The 22,949-nt window shown below is 47.3% G+C and overlaps 1 protein-coding gene across 2 annotated transcripts; it reads right to left on the reverse strand.

Annotated features, from left to right (window-relative positions):
• Window positions 1-1,161: 1,161 nt before the first annotated feature.
• On the reverse strand, window positions 1,162-17,390 carry LOC144723036 (hematopoietic lineage cell-specific protein-like). 2 transcript variants are annotated; one of them, XM_078601568.1, is made up of 13 exons: window positions 17,290-17,390; window positions 15,726-15,829; window positions 13,339-13,412; window positions 11,681-11,810; window positions 10,292-10,402; window positions 9,576-9,630; window positions 7,865-7,975; window positions 7,235-7,290; window positions 6,570-6,639; window positions 4,807-4,955; window positions 3,930-4,407; window positions 2,995-3,030; window positions 1,162-2,350 (listed from the first exon to the last, which is right to left on the reverse strand). In XM_078601568.1, the coding sequence occupies exons 2-13, from the start codon at window positions 15,813-15,815 to the stop codon at window positions 2,214-2,216; spliced, it is 1,497 nt and encodes a 498-aa protein (XP_078457694.1). In that variant the 5' UTR covers window positions 15,816-15,829; window positions 17,290-17,390; the 3' UTR covers window positions 1,162-2,213. The 2 variants fall into 2 exon arrangements, with proteins under 2 accessions (XP_078457694.1, XP_078457695.1); XM_078601569.1 differs by having other exon boundaries at window positions 15,726-15,826; window positions 17,290-17,388.
• Between the last annotated feature and the right edge of the window lie 5,559 nt (window positions 17,391-22,949).

The raw sequence follows: 22,949 nt of genomic DNA on the forward strand, positions 1-22,949 counted from the left end.
TTACAATAATGTCTAATAATGTATTACATTGCTGCTTTTTTCTTTTTTTATCTTTTCTTGTTTCATTGTATGTAATGGCAGAGATTAGGGATTAATAAAGTACAACCATAACCACAATCATATTAACAGAAATCTATTTTATAGCAATATATTGGGGGTGGGGGGGGGGGGACATTTTGAGCATATTTGAATATTACAACTACGGCCTTGGTCGACACAAAGTAGCAGAGGCTACACAACCCCGTGGCAGTGAGTTCACTGGCAGTACCCGTGGATGTACCTGCGCGTCCAGCGATTCTCCCACTCGCGCATCCATCGCTCACCGACCCTTCGACCCTTCGTTGGTGACTGTTGCCGAACGTTTTCGTCGCGTTGGCGCAAGACTCCTTATTCCCTCTGTGACACAATGCCTGAAAAAGGCTTTTGCTCGAAACTTCCTCTTTAGTTTTCCTTTCTGGGCAGTGCGATTGACGAGTTTGTAGAGTTTGTTATTTGTGCACCACTGCCAATGGAGTCTCACAAGTTATGTTTCTACAAAGAATGCGTACGATTACATTTAATGCAGATGTAACTCTGCACCTGGTAATGTGACGGACGTGTGAGGACAGTCACAGTGGACACACAAGTATACGGAAGGTTTTGATGTTCAGTGCAACTGTGCGCAGCTAACAGGACCCTGCGGGGTGGGCTGGTAGGAATAATACTAATACCGGTACAGGGATATCGACCGGGTATAGAGGAGTTAAAAAGAAAATGATTTGTGCATGGGGGGTGAGCGATGACGTCCACACCCCCCTCCCCACTGACTCGCGCGCCCACAGAGCAAGGATTGCAACAGGCGATGTCATTGGCTGCGCCGGATGTGACGGCCATCTTGTTTAGTTAATTTAGTTCACGGATCGCAGGGGGAGCGGGTGGCCATCTTGTCGGACAGACGGACAGTCGGACGGACACATTAATCTATTGGTGGTCTGGTCCACTTCGTTCCTACCAGTATTATCATATCTATGAAATGACGATCTATGTTTTCGCGGTAACCAACGTAGCGTGTGTGCAATCGCCCTGACTTCCGTATTGGAAAAAAAACATGAACGTGAATATAAATTGTATTAACAATACAACATTGAAAATGAAGAGGTGAAGATTTACCGTCACGCTTAATTTGGGGTTACATTTTTTTATTTCACAAAAATAGAAGCAAAATTTGGATAGAGCCATAACACATTTTAAAACAAAAAAAGACTTCCAGTTATCATAATGGTGGAGCCCGAATTTGTTTGCAAAATAAGTCTATACTATGTACAGTAGACCTTTATCAAGTTGTTAACATTTCCAGCAAATTTCCAGAAAATCCCTCATAGCACACCTGGCTTAAAATCGCTATAAATCAATGTTTGCAAAAGTATTATAGGAACATACACCTCTTCCTGATATTCGCTGCACACTTTTCAGCCTCTGTTCCCAAAACCTTTATGAATTTCCACGTTTCTGATCCCATTTCATGGCAGGTAATAATGTACATAAATTATAAACCATCCTCTTCAGACACTAAAATATAGTATTTTAATTTCCTCCCCCACCACCCCTCCCACCAATGATTTATTGCCTCTAATTTGACCTCTTTTTCACTGGCACATGAGAGCCGATCCAGTGTGGTGGGGGGGCGGAGTACAGGTGGTTTTCCATCGGCTATTTACCGTACCTAGCTGTAACCAAAATCGAAATACCTCACATCTGGATCTGGATTGCAGCCAGATCCAGATGTGATGTCAGTCAACACACCGTGAAGGCAGCACACCGGTGCCACGGTGGTGACATGTTTACTGCCTCGCCAGGCGGTCGTGGGTTCAATCCCGACCCTGACGCCTGCTGTATATTTGGAGCTTGCGTGTCTCTCTCCCCGTGCTCGTGTAGATTTTTCTCCGGATCCTCCGGTTTTTCCCTCCACATTTAGAAACATGCGTTCTAGAGTATTTGGCTGCTATAAATGTCCACGTGATAAGCCACGTTTGTTGGGCTATCATTTGTTGCCAGGTCGCTTCTGAAAAAAAAAGAGCTACATAGCTCAGTGGGCCTTACCTGGTGAAATAATAAGAGTTTCGTTTAGTTTTAGTTTAGCGTCACGGCGTCATCTAGATGGCTCGGGCTCTGAACCGTGCCAGGCTGGCTCAGGTGTGGCGAGTGGAAAAGAGGATGACATCGCCCCCCGGGAATCACTGCCGCAGCTCGACGTAGTTCGCCGGGAAGATCCCGACTTGACCGTTGCACTCGCCACGCCACCAGCCCTCATCCAGACACTCGATGTTGGTGATGATGTCGTCCGGTTCGAAGGAGAGCTCATCGTCGCCGGCTTTGTACGAAAGACAGAATTGGTAGGGTATTAAAAGTGTATTCATTAATGATGATGATGATACTTGCTAATACAGGAGAGCCTCGCTGAGGTTCAAAACTTATTTTCAGGAGGGATCTTACACATTGGTACGATGGGGCCAATTCTTTCTAAGCTGTATTTTGCATGTGGGAGCAAAACGGAGTAGATGGAAAAAAACTCAAGCAAGCAAGGAGATAGCACTAAATGGTGTGCATAAAACGGGTTCGTGAGCCAATTTGCTGCATTGGCATCTCTTAACCACTTTTCACGAGCAAACACTTCAAGACGCGGCAGAGAAAACATGATGTGGGAAAAAGCCGGCCAGCTGACGTTTTTCTAGTGCAGGGGCATCTTGCAGTGCTACTTTCATCGACCACTCTGCATCACAGCAGGCTTTAAGAGTTTTACACAATCGCGCGATCGATCCACCAACGCTCGCTTCTATTGTGCTGGATGACATGCCCATCTCGTTGGCAAGCGAGGTTAATAATAATAATAAATAAAATTTCTTCACCGCACATTTGCATATAATTTATTCTCCAATAAAATTCTGAATTTGAACAGAAAAAAAAACTGGAAAAGTATAGCAGAAGCGTAGTTCTTGCGTGTCGCGTCTGTCTCACCTGCTTGGTAGTCGTAGATGGCAACAGCTGTCGCACCTGCGGAGGACGAGGGGAAAGTCTCATTTTGTAGTCTGGCAAAACAACCATAAGAGGCTCCCGCATAATTGGTGTGAACAGGCAATGTGCAGCATCCCGCACGGACACGGAACACAGATTCCAAGTGCAACTTTCACGTGACAACAACAACAAAAATCAACACGTTCGTAAATAAAACACCATGGCCTTAAGAAGGAAAAATATATAATAGGCGACATCTCGGGCAATGGCCACTTCATCGTAGCACACGAGGGGGAGTTATACACTTCTACAATGTGCTATGAATTGTACCATGGTACCATTTTTTTACCATGTGCTCAGAAGTTGGAACCACTGTCCAAAACGTTGCCTCATATCATTTTTTTTCCACTTAAAGTCACAGTGTTGACGAGACGTGTGTAGACGTGTTTGTGTGTGTGTGTTATTTGTGCTTGCGCACTGACATTGGAGTGCCACCAAATAAACGGTTCGTGCGGCTGTGGTTATCCACGGACTGGAGCGGTGGATCAGTGGTTAGTGCCCCTCACTCCGAAAACGGAGACCTGAATTTCATTCCCTGCCACGGCTAGCCATCAAGCAGCGTGCGACATCTGAACTGGTCCTAAACCAGCGCCCACCTTCACCAACACGCACTGAACAATGTGGTCAAGTATTACCAAACAACCCTCATGATCAACGTGGGTGGCCTGGGCAAGCCTTCCTTCATCCATCAGCGCTGGTATGGTGAAGGTGTTGTGGGCAGCAGGGCCCACGATCAGCAGACATCCCTCGCTACTTGGTGTTAGCCACTGCCAGAATAATCGAGCTGAGGTGAGTGGGTTTGCAGAACAGTGGCCTAACTGCTGCGCCACCGCTCCCCCTTCATGAGGTGTTAGGCCCAATGGTGCATCTGCACGTACCTTCCTCCTGCTGCTGCAGCTGGATCTCCCCCACGGTGTTGTAGGCAGGATCCTGCTCGTATGCAGGATCTGTCTTGTACTCAGATACAATCTCGTAAGCTGGATCTAGCTCGTAAGCCGCTTCTGGCTCATAAGCAGGATCTGGCTCGTAAGCAGGTTCCGGCTCGTAAGCAGGATCTGGCTCGTAAGCCGCTTCTGGCTCATAAGTAGGTTCTATCTCATAAGTAGGTTCTGGCTCGTAAGCCGGTTCTGGCTCGTAAGCAGGATCTGGCTCGTAAGCCGCTTCTGGCTCATAAGCAGGATCTGGCTGGTCGCTGGATTCCGACCCGGGTTCTATCTCGTACAAGGTTTCCGTTTGCTGAGGAGGTTCCGGATCGTAGCTGTCACGCATCTCGTTCACGATGCCGTGAGGCGCACGGAAACGCGCAGCCTCGCTCGCCTCCGCAGGAACCGCCGGCTCTTCGTCCTTTTTAGCAGCCTGTCGGGCATCAACAACAACGGTGCTCATGATAATGTTTACTAGGGTACCAAATCACTTTCGTTGTCAAAAAAGTGCAGTTTGTTTGATTACAGTTGATTGGAAATCTTCTTCTTTCGTATGACTGGTCAAGCCAGATAACCGCGTCTGGGTCAGCAGAGTGTATCGCTGTGATTGGCAATAACAATAGGATAGATACATGATAAATGTGTCTTTCCTAAAACACCTTCGCCCCCACCCACCGTCCCCGTTTGCAGCCATGGCGCTAAGGCCCCTGCGGCCCGTGGGGCCCCGGGGCAGTTTCACCGCCTGCGCACTCGACAGCTGCTACCACTCTTGTCCTACGTACGGCGAGCGAAACAAGTTCAACGTAGGTACATACACGCATACTGCTCTGACCTGCTGCTGCCGGGTGGCTTGCTCCCTCTCCTCGCGATCCCGGGCCCGGCGTCTCTCCCGTTCCTCCTGCGCTCGCTTCTGCTCCTCCTCCTCCTTGGCCTTGCCGAGGTTCTCAAACTTGGCACGGATGTTCCGGGCACCGGAGCTCGCTTGGAGGTGACACGTCAAAGGATGCACATTTAAGAACCGAACGACAAGCCGCCAAGTTGTATTGCCGAGGTATTTGAGCGGTAGAGGGCAGCGCGTCAAAACCCAAGGCTGTACTTTGTTTCTGTGCTCCCACATCCATTATCACCGACCTTCACTCATTTTTTGAGAACTGATTTTCGTGTTTAATTTGTTTGACCTTCCCCTGCACCTCCGATTAGCACGACTGGCTACGTACTGTGCGCAAAAAAAGTTCAAAATACATGCCAGTGTCGTGAGGTATCGCCAGATAACTCCTATGACCCACACAATGTGGGAAAGTCCTCATCCAGCAGTGGGCTGACAAAGGGGCGGTGCATGCACATGTAACGATTCACCCCCCTGCAGATTTCATTAATTCTCATGATTTGGAGTCATAATTGGGTTCAAGATAGGGTTATTTTGACCATCTCATTTGCATTGCGTGTTGCGATTGTTTTTTGTCTCCTTAATGTAGTTATGTTTTCTCCACGAGGCTAAACGTAAGATTGTGTCAAAAGTTGCATATAATTAGCATACGTTGTAAGAGCTGCTTCTTGCACACACCATTTTTATACTCATATTTACATGAGAATCAAGTTTAATCGATGGTGGAATTGAAGCCAAAGGAGGGATTATGCCCAAGTTATGAATCACCTAGGAGATGGAGCATTGAGTTCGATCATGTGCAGAAGCAAGATTGATTGTGGCATTGTGGGACCATGAGATACGGTGATGACTTGGGGAGGTCTTCATCCAGCAGTAGATCAATCATGGCTGAAGATGATGGTGATACATTGATCCGTTACAGGCCTTAAATCCACGGTCGTTGATTAAATACAACAATTGGAGAATATTTCAGTTCTTGAAACTTATATTTGGTCAAATAGGGACTCTGTTGGCTAAGAGCTGACTCACATGTAGCAGAAGTTCGCAGCTGGTTGTTCAGTGGTACAGTAAGAGCAGGCATTGTGCATGTCTTAATGCACAATGGCAAGCGCTCATACAACGACCAGGGCTCATTTAGATGTGGCATGCAGAAGCAGATACAAAACTTGAATCAATAACAATTAAAACGAGGAGAATGCACTCCCTAACAGCTAATGAACCGTGTGAGATAAGATGGGAAGTTAATCAGCAGCGAGCAGCACTCCAAGCCAAGCATACGACTTGTGCAGTACAAAGCATACGAAACACCCAAACTACATGATAAGGCTGCCGATGAGGCACTAAGTCGAAGCCGGTTCAGCGTTTGCTTGCAATGAACCAGTGCTGCTGAAATTATTCACTCACAAGTGTGGTTGACGGCAAGTGGCAAAAATACTTTTAGTTTTTACGTGGAGGCAGAGATCAATGGAGGAGCCAAATTGCTCTGCTTATTAAATTTGTTACTCACATTCTCCACAACGACGCCAATGATTACGTTGATCATAAATTGATAATAAGATGTTCAGCATCGGCGAGTAGCGGGTGCTAACGCTCAGTTTGCTCATGGGGCCGAATTATAAACACCACTGAACGGCAAACGCCGACGTGAAAACGTGGCCAACAATCGGCTTTACAGAAGACGGCTTGCAATGGTCCCGCACACACGTTACCTGCTTCCACGGGCCTGGTCTTCTGGTAGTTGGTCTTTGGTCCCTCCATGTCCTGGAAAGAGGCCGCTGACTGAAATGAGAAAGATGCCACCAGTTCTTCGGCGTGGAACGATTCACCGATTGATGCCGATTCGTCAGCTTAAGTGATGCGTTCACCCAATCCCATGTGCAAAAAGATCATTTGACAAAATGCTGCATGCGTTGCATGAGATTAGTTCATGTGACAGCTGCTATCACTGGAGGCGCTACCATTCACCGCAAAAAAAAAAAATTGAACAAATTGCAACGCTGGATTGTGACAATTCGCACCTCTGATTAGCACGGCTGACTACGTATGGTGCGAAAGAAGTTAAACATAAATACAATTCACCTGATTTCTGGGGGGTAAATTGTGCCACCCCTAGCCATTATTGAATGATTGATTTAATGAAAGCCCCTTGAACTTCACAAACTTACAGAAGCCACAAAAATTGCCCAGTTGAAAGTAAGATTAAAGTTGCACAAAAGTGCGCTCACTTCTACAGCTTACTTAACCATAGATGTGTTGTCGATTTGTACCGACGTGCAACATAGAACACTTCTGCGGTTGAACATCTACAATGTTCTGCTTGGAAAAAATAACATCGAGCTCGGGTCCGATCTGTACGGTGCACAATGCTGCTTACCGTATCCACCCTGTCAGTCTGGACTCCAAACTTTCCTCCAAATCCCTTGGCATGGTCTGCACACGACAATTCATCACAATATCAAAATCAGGTTTGAGATAGTCAAACCTATGCAATAAAGTTCTTACCGTTAACATTCTCATATAACCAATGGTCCAGTGCTCATTTCCACTGGAGGTCATGAAACAGTGATGGTAATTCCACATTCTTTAGTCGATGGTCAATTCACCCTGAATGTACCCAATCTTGTCATATCTTGGAAGATAATCTGGATTTGAGCCTGGTTAGTGCTAAGATGGGGGCTAACTGGAAATACCAGATTTTTTATACAGGCTAAGAGGTGGCCATGATATGGCAGTACAGCAATGGACTGAATTCATCTGTGAAGATCTGTGAGTGTCATCACCTCTTATGCACAGTTGCATTTTCTCCAGGTATTCCACTTCTCTTCCACATGAAGCCAAACACCCATTAAAGGAATTGGCCAAACATCCCAACTTAGGACCATCCTGAAAAAAGGAGTCTGGAGACCCATCGGAGCCTTCCAGGATGAAGGGCGTTGTTATTATTTCTGGCAAGGACGAGACTCTCCACAGGGCACCCACGCGTGACTTCCCACCAGGTGGTTACCGGTCTGGGACTCGTGCGTGGACGCAGCCTCCTTGTGGTCCCAGCCCAGGGCGGCGGTGTCCATGCGGTCTCGCTGCACACCGAACTTGCCACCGAAACCATGGGCGCAGTCTGTGTGTATAGGGGCACGACAGCACACGGTGCACATTACGCACCATGCGAGTGCATTCAGCGTTTGTCTCACAGCCAAACATCGGACGGAATGGAAGCTATCTTAGTTGAAGGATGCAGCGATAGAAAGAAATGGAAAGATCACTGCAAAGAGGTATTTGTGAAGGAAGTGGTCATGCCTTAATGGCCAAAAAATGCCAAGGCACTAGGAAAAGAAACAGCAGCCAGCAGCTTAAATATACGCTGCCAAGCTTGGTGGTGTTCATTCAGACGCTGTCTTTCCGACAGACCTGTTCTTCACCTGAGGACGGCTGCTTGCGCTGTGGCCGAAACGTCTTGAGAATTGTATTTTATTATGTTTTATTTTTATTATTTTATTACTTCCCTTCTACGTGACTTTACCGAAAGAACCAAGAAGATGAATCCCTGCAGTCACGAAAGCTTTAAATCGAAATTTAGCAGCCAGCTGGTCAAATCCGTAACGACGTACGGCTATGATACTAGGACATTAGCCACACAGGACAAATGGATCATGGCATTCGAGATGAAAGCTTTTAGAAGGGATTTTCAGCATTTCGTACAAAGACGCTGTTACAAACAAGGAAGTTCTGGCCAGTGTGCCTGTAAACATGAAAGTAGAACCTTAGAAATAATCAAGGGTCAAAAACCGTGATATCATAAACATGAAAAATGCTGTGACCGGTGGCAGGCTCACTGCAAGGTGCTGGAAGGATGAGAAGAAGACTAAGAACTGCGCATCAGCTGGGCAAACGACATCGAAGAGGAGTGGGGGGACAGATTGGAGACGCAAAAGAGGTGCAGTAATAGAGCTCGCGAGCAGCTACGGAATGAGGAAGCAAGGGCAGCGGAAGTCGTGCCCCGATAGTCACGAACACCGCGGAATTGAAGAAAAGAAGAACTGATGCAAAGATACAACGCGCCCACCATTTCCCGTCACGCCGCACCTGCTTTGTGTTTAAAACACATTTGCATTGTGAACTCTTGCGGCAAGAAGTGTAACCACCTGGTGTCAGGGAACAGCTCCTAGACACGACTTCGATTGTTTGTTATCCTAGCAGCGAATTGGCTTTAGTGCAGTGTGTCTCATGGCGTATGGTTTGTATGCAGTTTCGTCGGATTTGAATGGAATGTATTTGACTTAAGGCGTTAGTCTGGTTACAAAGCCCAAATTTTTCGCCGCTTTCTCGATGCAGCTGCTTTCTTGAGGCAGCTCATCACACATGTGAGATGCAGTACAGTCTTTTGCCGAAATCCCACAATAACCAGCCCTCAGATGTGTTTCATGTAGGCATTAAAAATAACGATTTCAAGTTATATTGCGTCAAAATGCGATCGCACCTCAAGATGCTCTACAGAAATTTGAAACCACATTTGGGTTCAAGGGTGGTGGTGGGTGGGGGTGTTGCTCAGGACAGGGGAAATGTGAGAGAGGAGAGACAGAGCAACACCGCGGCACGGCGCTGGACAAAGCAACCATGGCCCAGCAACGACCACAACAAGCCCCAGAGACAGCCAAGACAGCTACAGCAGACACCCTTTGACGAGTTCCAGAACACAAGCTTTATCGAGCAATATTGACCTTTTTGCGAAGAGTGCGCCGCTGCTGCTGCTTTATAATCAAACCGCTCGGCGGACTGCAAAACAAACCATCATTATTCACGTCGGTCAGAGAGTGTTTCTCATTTCACGGTGCACTTCAGTGCAACTGAGATAATCAAGTCACAGTGTCTATATGCTATAACGAGCAGTGGATGGTTGCTATCTCTGTTCTGGGGGTCCTCACCGATGGAACGAAATTCCATGTTCCTATGACCGGCAGCAAGAGATCTTGAGGACAACTATTATTGACGTTCAGCTGGGATGGTGCTAGTGGTGATGGTCATGACAGATGATGGTGATGATGATGGCTTCAGTTCAAGCAGTAGATACATGTGCGCACATTTTTTACATTCACAAATGTTTTTTTGTGAACAGCCAGAGAGCGTAGTGGTTAGCGTGCTTGGAAAAAGGTGGTATAGTGGCCATGATACATAAACGCAATTTTGGGGAGTTTGTTGCTGACAAGTCACCGATAAATGGTTGCCGCACCGCTTGCTCATACAAAAACTGTCGTCCAAATATGGACAAATCTCATTACTCAAGGTCTAACTGGGATGGCAACTTCCAAACAGTTTACAGAGGTCACATAACTAATCAAGGTTGTGTGCTCCGTAAGGCAAAATCACTCTTCACCGAACAGGCGCGACGTAATCCCATAGCGCTAACCGGCCCCTGTAGTTGTGTGAGTGGCCTCACCTTGTCGATACGATCCGTCTGGACGCCGAACTTGCCTCCGAACCCCTTGGCGCCGTCGGTCTGGGAGGTATGCTTCGTGGTTTCAGCCACGTAGGTGTGGTCCAGGGCCGACTGTGGGTTACACAGGTACACACACTACCTCGAACCAAAGTTGAACACCCTCTGTAAATGATGATACGCTCATCAGACAGTGAGGCAGTGGCGGCTCCTGCAAAATCTCTCAGGGGGGGCAAATGTCTGGATGATTGATAAGGATAAGGTCCACCCATGCAATGGATAAATTAACAGCTTAAGCATGTAAAGGCAACTTCACTTCTTTAATATTAATGAAAAATAAAGTGACTCTTACAATACATCTTGTTTGTTTCTATACTCACTATTAATATACAATCCACTCAAGTTTATTTTATTAAAGATTCCACTAGGTGGCGACAAATTATATTGTTGGATGAAACGTGCTTACGTATGATGATGTAAGCACGTTAGGGCGAGCCCTCCCGGAAGCCATAGAGAATGCATTGCAGCGCCCCCGTTCGAAAAAAAACATCTTTGAATGTAAGTCTATGGGGCCACTCGGAGCGATTCTCAGCCGGAGTGAAATCGCCCAAAAAGAGGCGGTACTCCACAGAACGTGACATGACGCTGATTGGACTATATCCAGAGGCACAGTGACGGCTAGCGTGACTCTGTGGTTGAATGACATTGGTGGTGCGTCGCCCAATCGCCCTAATGAAGAAACCGCCCCTGCAGTGAGGGGACTACTTCTGCCTGCCATTAATACCCAATTTCCACTGGCATGTCCAAACTGAGCAAACGCAAGGCCCTCATAGTACGAATAGTCTTCAACTGGCTATTTATGCTAGAACCAACCTTTTAGAATCAACCTTTGCCACACTGTATCTCACAAGGCATCTGAATTTGGCTCAGGATTAGACAAGTCAGTCTGGTAGACTGAGTCCAACACGGGTATTGAAATCAATCAATGAAATGTATGGGAATAGTAACCATGGTAGTAGCTTGATTATACCTATGTGACTTTACCGAAAGAACCAAAGAGTATGGATTCCTGCAGTCACGAAAGCTTCAAATCAAGATTTAACGAGTGGTGGATCATCAATCAACCTGGCGGCTTAACAATCAATTCTTTCCAGTGCAGCGGGGTATGAACTGCATGACAACAGGACTCCAAATTTGACCGAATTTGTATAAGTAGGAACAATTGTTTTGGGTCAAAGAAGGCTTTGGGAACAGAAAAGAAAGCCAAGCTTCATGCGACGATTCCATAGCCAGATTAGTAATACAGTCACCACATCCGTGGCAGGTGAGATGAGACTGTTGTGAGATTTGCAGCATGGACCGCTCATTTACTGTGGTGGACCGTCACCGTACCTTGTCCATGCGGTCACGCTCCACACCGAACTTTCCACCGTAGCCGTGCGACGCCTTGGGTCCGGCCTTCAGCTCGCTCACTTTGATGGCCTGGTGATCCTTGGACACATTCTCACGGAGCTTGTCCAAGCTGCGGCAATGAAGATTGCAGCAACAGTTCATGCACATGTACATCACCCTTTTGCCAAACCACTGAAGGAATGAGGGCCTGCCCATGCTGCGCAATTCATAGGCAGGGTTGCTACCTGTCTTCTAAGTTTTCCAGGATCATCCTCTTTTTGAGGCAAAAATCTGTAGGTTTTCACTGAACACTAAAAGTTCAGTTTTTTGTCAGTCTACACCACCCAATACAATGCATTTACGTGTAGTTCTCCTATTTTCCAGTATTGGGATATTCTTCTTCCAATTATATGTCCTGGTATTATGTGCCTCAGAGGTGGCAACCCTAGTCGTAAGGTTAGTTTTTGTGGGTTTTGTGTCGTGTATGACGTTTCAATGTCTCATATATATACACACAATTTCTATTTTGGATGCCTCAGGTTGGTTCTTTGGGCCTGAGGCACTTCTACTGGATCCTGATAATCCTGAGAAAAACATAATTTGGGTTGGCGAAAGCAGACAGCTAGAAATGGGAATTAAGTAGTATGGTACAGCATACAGTACAAGCCCTCTGCTGATTACCATGAAGCAGAGCCACCGATGACAACCTGGTCAATAATCCAAGTACAATCCAGGCTCTTTCCTGCTTGGCTCTGACAAGACTGGGTGGATTCCGGGTTATTTTGTCAAAGGCTGCCAATTCCTCTGTCACCTCACATCCCTCATAAAATACGAATGCGTTACAAATCCTTCTGGCTCACAGCCACAATGCACATCCTTGACTTCTATCCTCTGGGCGATACCAATTATCCCGCAAGGAAATCGTATTTGTCGTGAGTGGTACACAAATTTGCCCATGGAGCAAACCTTTCACAACAGGAAGAGACTGACCGTCACATGGTGCCGGCATCCTGTCACAGGAAACAGTTGGCAGAGACCTCATGTGCAAGCTTCCTCGAAGTGGTTCCATGTTTCGCCGTTTTATATAAAAAAAAAAACTTTTTCATAACTTGAAGAACCACATGTAATGTACGTAGACTTCTGTATGGGGTGTTGTGATCAGCATACTCTATTGATACTTATGGGATTTGTATTACTTGTTAAGAGCTGTTATCCATCATAGAGTTAACAGGTCAAGTTTACACACATAACCGAACACAATTGAAGATGATAATATTTTGAACTGCATATCTCTGCAGTATGTTTTTTGGGTTATACCATGAAAACACCGTGGAGAGCAAGACAAACAACTACAGAAGCTTATGCAATAGTAATTTTACCTTTTGTCTGTGCTTTGTATCATGTACGATGTTATGATGTTATAGGTTTCATTGAGATGCTTTTGGGCCTCAGAAACTTCCACTGGAGTCTAATAATCAAGAGAAAACAATATTTATGTGTGCATTTTAAACAATAAGCAAATTTTTTCAACTAAATATGGAACGGGATTAATCCACTCCTGGGGTATTTTCAAACTTCTGGATACATTTGGGGTTATACAAGCAGCTATCTCATGACGTGGGAAACACAAGGTGTTGTAATGTTTGGTCTTCAATCACCTGATGTGTCCTTGACGTCCAGATCCTTCCACGGTCTTAGCTCCCCAGCGCTGTTCCTTTTCTGTAACATCGTTCTACGCCCCCATCGTCACATTCATCAGCATCATCATCATCATCATTCTCCTCTCCATAGTACTCCCATAACGTAAAAAATAATACGTCGACGCACGGATCATGTCACATTTTCCAGCACGGATTTGTCTTCGGAAGTATTTTATGAGCGATAATAGCTTCACGTTCCAAGTGGCAAAACAAATTGGTGTCATACGTAATTATGTAATTTCGCCAAAGTTTTGGGCAACCCCTTTGAATAATTTGGCTGTTTTCCTATTAAGTCCCAAATCGCAACACAGCTGAATACAAAAACTCATCTATACAGGGTTATTGTGAGTCCCCTATTACAGAACGAGCTAATTCACACTTTTGACGTTAGTTGTGCAAGGAATAAAACGACACAATGATACTTAAATATGAACTTGAAAGTCTCTTGCAAAAAAGAACAATGATGCGTGCAAGGAGCTGTCATTTGAACAATATTTTTTAAATAGAATAGATTGGGAAAGCTGGAAGTATTAATTTATAAGGTTGGAAGTGGTTCGATACGTTTAAAATCAACAATGGGTTGTTATCATTATCGACTAGGTACAGCAGGCTCCGTGCATACATGTTAACAGTGGGAGGTTATGATTCATCATGAAAGGCCATGTTATTAAATTAGTGGTAAGTATGCATGTATGTATAGGACCACAAGTTGCTTTGCTGTAGAGTGTAGACTACTGTATATATTTGCATATACAGTATGGGAACTACGTTCAACTTCTCGTTTTTCGCATTGTGAAGGCTGCTATCCATAAATATAACTCATTCATGCAGTCGCCTGTGAAAACACATGAAAAAGGCTCAATTTGCACTTTGAATGGAAGAGTTGTGGATCAGGTAGATGCGTGAAACTCCCAAGTTGGTCAGATGCCAGAAGAGCAAATTCGTGCGGAGCTTGAAGTGTGAAGTCCACAAATGTGTGGTGGGTACTCTGCGTTTCTTTCCACATGTGAAATGCAGAAACCTGAAAATTAGTAATGAGGCTAGGTCTCGGCAAGGTAAGGTAAAAGGTGAAAACAACGAGCCTACCTTTACCCTACCTTTTACCTTACCACAATACAATCACTCTACCCTACCTTTTACCCTTTAGCAGGTAAGGTAAAAGGTAAAAAGCAACGAGCCTATCTTTACCCTATCTTTTACCCTTACAACATACAAATTTCCCGATTACAGGGTAATTACTGGGGTACTACACATGAAAAAGGTTTATAACGGAAAATGCTAGGTAGAGCGCTTTACTCATATAGAATACTCTCGATGATTCCAATTTTACACGATTGTCGTTGTTGTCATTGTTGTCGTTGTTGTATCCTCAAATCTTGTAACTCAATTTTAACCCACTTCCCAACGTGGTATCGACTGCAAACTTGGTATACTTATGTCATACTGATGACATTCTTTTTTATTTGTTATGTTTCGGCTTGGGTCTAATTGTCCACGGTCAACTGACGTTGGCTGTAATTGGCCACGGTCCTTTATGTTATGGCAAGCTTCGAGGACACTTCCTGGTGTCGTGGAGTTCTGCCATTACTCGTACATTTCATAAAAGCGTGTTTAAATTTTTTTTTTTAATATTACTTATTAAATGGAGGCCACGGACTGCGCCACGGAGCTTTTAGCGGTAAATAAGGTACCGTATTTACCGGGTAATACTTCGCGCTACCTTTACCCTACCGGGTAATTCTTCCGAGCTACCTTTACCCTACCCTTTACCTTACCCCTTGGCATGTCGACACATTTACCATTTACCTTTACTCTTTTACCCGGTAAAAAGGGTAAATTACCTTACCTTGCCAATGCTAAATGAGGCTCAGCGAGGTTAAATAAAGTGCATCATTATTTTATGTAATTCATTTAGGTAATGGGCAAATGAGAGATTGGGTGCAGAGGGTAATTTTGTCCAAGGCAGGGCATCAAATCTCAGACACTACTACGCAGGTTTGAGCCTGGATCGTGCTTAGATAGGTGAGCTCCACACATAAAACAAGTGTTATAGGCTGCTGCAGGGAGGGTTACATTGTCAACAAAATTGCTGGGAAGCAAAGAAAAACCACGATTGTAATGCAGTTTATGCTCCAACGTCTACACTACCCATTTTCACATCCGATTAGCCCAGCTGGCTACGTACGGCGCGAAAGCAGTTCAACATACACACACCAATCCGCAATGACCAGCGTGGTGAAGTATGCTCAAATAACCCCCCACGGGACCCTTCGTACAGCAGCGAATTGACGGACAAAGGGGCTTGATGTACATGCACACAATGAGATGTCAGAGGCCGATCTAACCTCAAAGTCAGGGTCAGTCTCCCAGTCATCCGCCCCTGCCTCTTCCACCTTGGCTGTGGACACCTTGTGTCCTGTGGCCGATTTCCACATGCTTGCTCCTCCTGCTGATGCGTGTCACATGTCCACCATAAGCATAGAGACACACACATTGCCTCTGCGTAATAAACCATTTCGGATCTTAACTGATTGCAGTTCACGTTTACGGTGACTTTCAGACCACAGTCCACTCACTGGCATTGACTGTGTATCTTGTGTTCTCCACAGGGAATGCATTATTTGCTCCGCTGCGGGTCTCCTGCTTCTAGATACTATTAACATTCCCTCCCTTTGTTAATGCTACCCCCTACCCCCTCCCTTTGATGCTGCTAATCCTGCATAATGCATGGGTATAATATAACTTTGAAACCCCCCAGCCCACCTCCTACGCATTTCCCATAAATATGCTAAATTCCTCTTGATATGCAAATTATTTTGTCAAGGCGCTCTTTCCCCCTCCAACCCAGCTTAAAAAGACGCTCCAAGCCTGGGGTTGTCATTCAGACTCTGTCTTCTCGACAGACCTGTTCTTCACCTGAGGACGGCTGCTTGCGTTGTGGCCGAAACGTCGTGAGAATTATTTTATTATGTTTTATTTTTATTACTTTATTACTTCCCTTCTACGTGACTTTACCGAAAGAACCAAGAAGATGAATCCCTGCAGTCACGAAAGCTCTGCTGTGAGAGTCCAAATACATCTCAAACCCCCAACGTGGGCATAGATATTCAGCGCCCGTTATATTTCATCACATGTTGTACACGAATAATAGAATTCGTTAATATTGTAACGTGAGCTCCCAAGGCACACGTCATTACTGGCTTTAGAAGATAGATACACTATCAGAGATAACCACATGCCTGTCCCCACTCACACTGACCAGCACATGGTGAGGAATGGTCAATCATGACCAACACATGGTGGGGATGCCTTCATCCAGCAGTGGATCGATAAAGGGGTTCCATCATCCATCAATTTTGAGTAATGTATCCGTGTATAAATATGCGTGTGTGCTGTATGAATGTACAAGTATCGACATTATTATAATACACGGGTATCCCTTGATCAATCCACTGCTGGATGAAGGCCTCTCCCGTGCCTTTTGGTCACACGAGTCGTTTAACCATACTTCACCACCACGGTGAGGGCTGGTTGGAGAAGGGCGAGGGGGCCTTGAGAACCGGTTTAGAGACACAGGTTAGCCGTGGCAGGGAATCGAACTCGGGTCGCAAGACTGACACCCAACCAATGCAATGCAGTGGACAATATCAGAATATTCGCCACTGAAATAATTGCCGCTATATATTTCAATTATTTTTTTTTTACAAGTGTTAGGCAGTGGCTGCCAACAAGTTCCAACTTATCTCATTCGAACGTACAGTAATAAGGAAGTGTAATGTTAATCTAAAGTATGCTCTGGAACTCGTTAACATTCTACAATGTATCAGTCAGTTTAGGATTATCATTATCAGCTTACTGCAAATTAGCACACACGCACACACACACGCTCGCACTCACATTGCAACTTACCTTAAAGGTTACTTTGCCTCGACTATCTTAGCCCTGGCTTTATTTCCTCCCCCTCTATGTGTGTGTGTGTTTATTTAAATATTTTGTGCCGAATTCTTTGTGCGAATACCGGCACGGGCTGCCCACGCCCTCTGCCCGCAGCGCCCCCCAGCAGATGAGCAGTTCGGATAATATCACCCTTTAGATTACGTACAACGCTTAAACACGCCCGCCCAACCTGTATTAGATTTCATAGAGCGCTTGAGTAAAGTCACTTAGGTAAAATAATAAAAAATAACAATACTTTTATTATTTTACTTTATTATTATTATTTTTAAAATAAAAATACTAATATTATTATTTTATTATTATTTTACCTACGTGACTTTACCGAAAAAACCTAAGAGTATGAATCCTTGCAGTCACGAAAGCTTCAAATCTAGAATTAACAGCACAAAGTTCCCTTTAGATTACGTACATCGCTTAAGCACGCCCGACAAACCGTTATTATATTTCCTAAAGCGCTTGAGTCATAACTCGTAGTTCCCTTTAGATTACGTGCAACGCTTAAGCACGCCCGCCCAACCCTTATTAGATTTCCTAATGCGCTTGAGTCATAACTCGGAGTTCCCTTTAGATTACGTGCAACGCTTAAGCGCGCCTGCCCAACCTGTATCAGATTTCCTAGAGCGCTTGGGCGACACCTCCAAGTGCTCTTGAAGCTTTAAGCGCGACAACGCAGCCGTGATTAGATTTCACAGAGCATTTCAGCTGAACGCCCACGTTCCTCATAGAATTCGTAGAGCGTATTAGCAAAGCAATGCAGTTGCTTTTGGGTGTCATACATCACTTGAGGTGGACCTGTCAGTTCCTTTAAAATGTAATAGCTTCAGCGTGGGTGTATGCAGCTCATCAGATGTAGTATCGCGGTTAATAAGTCCTTGCAACACCATCTATGGGGCCGTCCATAAATGACGTCACGCGATTTTGGACGATTTTTGACCCCCCCCCCTCCCCCTTCGTCACACGGCGTCACAAAAATTCAGACCCCCCTCAGATATGACGTCACAAAGCTCTGCCCCCCCCCAAAAAATAAAACATGCTTCAAATCGCTTTAAACTATTGTCATTGTAGTGCGTATTTAATGTGGCGCTGCACTCGGATGTTGTAGGAGAAAACGTTTTTTTTTTTAAAGTCTATTTAATTAAGTAGAACGTGTTGTCTATATTTATTTAAAGTTGCGCATTTTGATGTTACGTCACATTTCTCACCCCCCCCCCCTCGTCACACATCGTCACAAATGTCTGACCCCCCCACCCCCTATGTGCGTGACGTCATTTATGGACGGCCCCTATGCTTTCGTGAAAAAGTAAGTTCTCTATTTGGCGTTTAAAAAATCCATACCTGTCAACCCCTGATCAGTGCCTACCTTATTGGTCAACTCCGTGCCCTTATAATTCTCAACGTTCATCCTACAAAGTTCTATCACAAGGGAGAAACACAAGTAGACAATACGAAACAATGTTGCTGCCCGTGTTGAAACGGCTGTACGCCGTATGGACCTGAAAACTCAGTTTCCCTGCACAAGACCACGGGGTATGAACCGTGCGGGTTGACACGGTATGACAATCTAAACTGTTTTATTGCCAGCAAAAGTGAAAATAGACAATTAAAATATCATTGAATTGCGGGGGAGGTGGGGGTGGTAGGGATTGTGGGGTGCGGGTGGGGGTGGTAGGGGTGGTGAGGTGGGGGTGGTAGGGATTGTGGGTGCGGGTGTGGGTTGTGGGGGTGGTGAGGTGGGGGTTGTAGGGGTGGTGAGGTGGGGGTTGTAGGGGTGGTGAGGTGGGGGTGGTAGGGATTGTGGGGTGCGGGTGGGGGTTGTGGGGGTGGTGAGGTGGGGGTTGTAGGGGTGGTGAGGTGGGGGTTGTAGGGGTGGTGAGGTGGGGGTGGTAGGGATTGTGGGTGCGGGTGGGGGTTGTAGGGGTGGTGAGGTGGGGGTGGTAGGGGTGGTGAGGTGGGGGTGGTAGGGGTGGTGAGGTGGGGGTGGTAGGGGTGGTGAGGTGGGGGTGGTAGGGGTGGTAGGGGTGGTGGTGGTAGGGGTGGTGAGGTGGGGGTGGTAGGGGTGGTGGGGTGCGGCAAAACAACCTCCTACCTCCTCGCGGTGCCGGACGGGCAACACTGTCGTGGGCAGTGCTGTGGGGGGAGGGCCAATGCCCATTGGCCTCTCCCCTCATGGCGTCTGTGACCACCACAGTGGCTAAACGGGGGCTCTGGACGGGTGCGAGGGGCTGGTTACCCCTCCACCTTCAATTAACCACCACTAAACTACGAATTAAACATAAACCTGTAATTAATAAGCTTGTGCCGGAGGCCCCGGGGGGTCAGGCTTTTATGACGTCTCCTGGCCAAACCCCATTTGGCGGAGCCAGGAGATTGAATTTTCACCCTCGGGGCTCCTCCAGAAACAACGAAAAACCATTGCGGATGGCCACGTGGAATGTTCGAACACTCACTGCGGAGGAGAGGCTGCCACTCCTCTGTCGGGAGCTGGACCGGTACCGCCTGGATCTCTGTGGCATTCAGGAGGTCCGGTGGACCGGTTCTGGCTCCTGCCACCATGAGGGGTGGACAGTCCTCTACTCGGGGCAGGAGAATGCCAAACAACAGGGTGTGGCTCTTCTTCTGAACAAAAGAATGAAGGGGGCGTGGGAGCGTGGCGGTGAGGTGTGGGAAGCTGTAAGCCCCAGGATACTTTGGGCTCGCCTTCCCATCAACCAGAGGCGAGGAGTGGTGGTCGTGGTTACTTATGCCCCCACCGAAGACGAACATCCGTGGAGGGATGCAGGCAAAGCCGATGAGTCAGACGCTTTCTATGACCTCCTGTCACAGGTGCTGGCTAAAGTGGCCACTCGGGACAGAGTCATCTTGTTGGGTGACTTCAATGCCCGAGTTGGTCATGATGCTGGCACCTGGTCTGGAGTGATTGGAAGGCATGGGCCAGATCAGCTCAATAATAACGGTAGAAGGCTGCTAGATTTTTGTGCAGCCCATGGGCTTGTAATTACCAACACGCTCTTCCGGCATCGGCGCATCCACACAACATCATGGATACATGCCGGGTCCAAGCAAGAACATCTGCTGGACTACATAGTGACGGACCAGCGGATGCGAGCCCATGTCCTTGACACCAGGACCTACCGTGGAGCTGATCTGACCTCTGACCATCGACTAGTCATCTGTAAGATGCGCCTGCCATTCTTCCACTCCGGTGGTGGGTGTACACCCAGGACCCCATTCCAACCAAAAGTGGCCTGGTCTCAGCTAGCTGATGAAAGTTGCAAGCGAGAATTTCATCATTGCTTGCAGCTGGGGTTGGCATCGTCCCCCACTCCACCTGATGTCGAGGGTAAATGGGCGAGGTTTAAGACTGTGACTCATGCAGCTGCAATGGCTGCTTTGGGTACGCGGTCCAGACCTCCCCAGAAACCCTGGCTGACAGAGGAGGTGTTCAGGTTAATTGAGAAAAAGCGACAGGCCCACTCTCATCGCCTACAGCATCCCACGTCGGAGAATGAGGAGGTTTACCGCAGCCTTCGCTCGGAGGTTCGGAGAGCCGTAAGGCGCTGTAAGGATGGGTGGTGGTCGCGGGTTGCTGAGGAGATGGAGTCTGCCTCAGTGGCCCGCGATCACAAATCACTATTTAATTCCATCAAAAAGTAACCTGCAGCGCCACACCTATTACCATCATTAGAGGAAAAAACGGTGATCCAATCTCCGACCCCCAGGAACAGGTTTGCAGATTTGCTGAGCATTTCTGCGAGGTCCTGGGGGAGGGAAAATCTCTCAGCCAGGAAAACATCATGGCACAAAGTGGGGATAACCCTGCTGAGGCTGCGGTGCCTCAAATATTGGAAGAGGTCACCCCCTGTGAGTGGCTGGCTGAGGTGCCAGCTGTTGAGGAAGTACTGAGGGCGATCCGGAGTCTGAGACCAGGGAAGGCACCGGGCAGAGATGATCTCCCAAGCGAAATGCTGAGGGAGGGTGGCGTTTGTGCACAGACTGCCCTATATGACATCATAACAACAGTCTGGACCACTGGACGGGTTCCGCAGGACTGGAAGGATGCCCTGGTGGTCCCCCTCTTTAAGAAGGGGGACCGTACCGACTGTAACAACTACAGGGGCATCTCACTCCTCAGTGTGCCGGGTAAGGTCCTGGCAAGGATTATTCAACATCGCCTTGCTAGGCACGCTGAGGAGAGGCTTGCGGAGCCCCAATGCGGTTTCAGGAAAGGGCGGTCCTGCACAGATGCCATATTTTCTGTCCGTCTGCTACAGCAGAGGTGTAGGGAATTCCAAAAAGACCTACATCTCTGCTTTATTGACCTGGTCAAGGCCTATGATACCATCAGTAGGACTGGGCTCTGGGTTGTTCTTCGTGCTTTCGGAGTCCCTGACCCTCTGCTCACGATCATTAAGGACCTTCATGATGGTGAGCGGGCCCGGGTAAAACTACGTGGCCGGGAGTCGGAGCCTTTCCCTGTACACCTTGGGGTGCGACAGGGATGTCCTCTGGCTCCCACATTATTTAACATCTATTTCGACTGCGTAGTTCGTGAAGCCTTCAAAAGCTGTACCGGGGGAATTACCATTTGGTACAGATATAATGGGAGGCTGATCGACGCCCGGGTGCGATCAAGGGATGGCTCCCTATTGGTCAACCACGTTATGTATGCCGATGATTTGGTAATAGCTGCTCATTCAGAAGAGGAGTTGGAGACGCTGCTGCTGAGACTGGAGTGTGCCACCAAGAGGTGGGGCCTTACCATCAGCCCCACCAAAACTAAGCACCTGCCTGGGTATTTTGTACCATCGGGCACTCCACCCCCACAACTCCCAATCGGTGATGGGGCAGTTGTGGAGAGAGTGGAGAGTTTCCCATACCTGGGCAGTGTGCTTATGACCGGCTCCAGTTTATCAGCAGAGGTCTCACTCCGAATCAGTCGAGCGGCAATATCTTTTCATCGGTTGCGTAACGCTGTGTGGAAGCTACCTGGTCTGTCGCTCCGCACGAAGCTTCAGGTCTTCTCGGCCACGGTCATTCCCTCCCTTCTCTACGCTTGCGAAACGTGGACCCCCCTAGTGGAGCATCTTCGCCGGTTGGAAACATTTAGGCTGGCCTGCCTACGATCCATCCTGGGTTTAACCAGGCTGGATTGTGTGAGGAGCTCACAAGTCCTTGAAAGATCTGGGCAAAGTCCCATCAGTGAGCTCCTCCGGCAGGCAAGGCTGCGTTGGCTGGGTCATGTAGCCCGCATGCCCAGCCACCGCATGCCTAAACAGCTTTTGTTCGGCCGGATCGAGGGGGCTAAACGGGCGCGGCACGGGCTAGAGAAGAGATGGAGTGATGTGGTACAGGAGGACGTGGAGCTGAGTGGACTTGCCGATGACTGGTACCAGCGGTGTCAAGATCGGCCTCAGTGGAGGAGGCTCGTGAAGGACGCTACTGGGCAGTTGGAGGCAGTCGCCCTCCAACAACAACGGAGGGCGGAGGAGCGACGCTCACAACAACGAGCGGAGCGCCGGGTGGCTAAAGCACAGCAAGTTGGCACAGTAGGGGGCACAGGTGGTGCATCAGCCAGTCATCTCGGTCATCTCGGTCAGTCGACCCGTGGCACC

The sequence above is a fragment of the Lampetra planeri genome, chromosome 16, assembly GCF_965212315.1.
Source record: "Lampetra planeri chromosome 16, kcLamPlan1.2.h2, whole genome shotgun sequence".
NCBI lineage: Eukaryota > Metazoa > Chordata > Hyperoartia > Petromyzontiformes > Petromyzontidae > Lampetra > Lampetra planeri.

What these genes read in the sequence shown, in the direction of transcription:
- LOC144723036 (XM_078601568.1), bottom strand. Translation starts at nt 15,815, where the DNA reads ATGTGGAAATCGGCCACAGGACACAAGGTGTCCACAGCCAAGGTGGAA. An exon ending in CACGCACGAGTCCCAGACCG is followed by an intron (nt 7,291 to 7,864) that starts GTAACCACCTGG and finishes TGTCGTGTGCAG; the next exon opens with ACCATGCCAAGGGATTTGGA. An exon ending in GACCAGGCCCGTGGAAGCAG is followed by an intron (nt 4,956 to 6,569) that starts GTAACGTGTGTG and finishes GTCACCTCCAAG; the next exon opens with CGAGCTCCGGTGCCCGGAAC.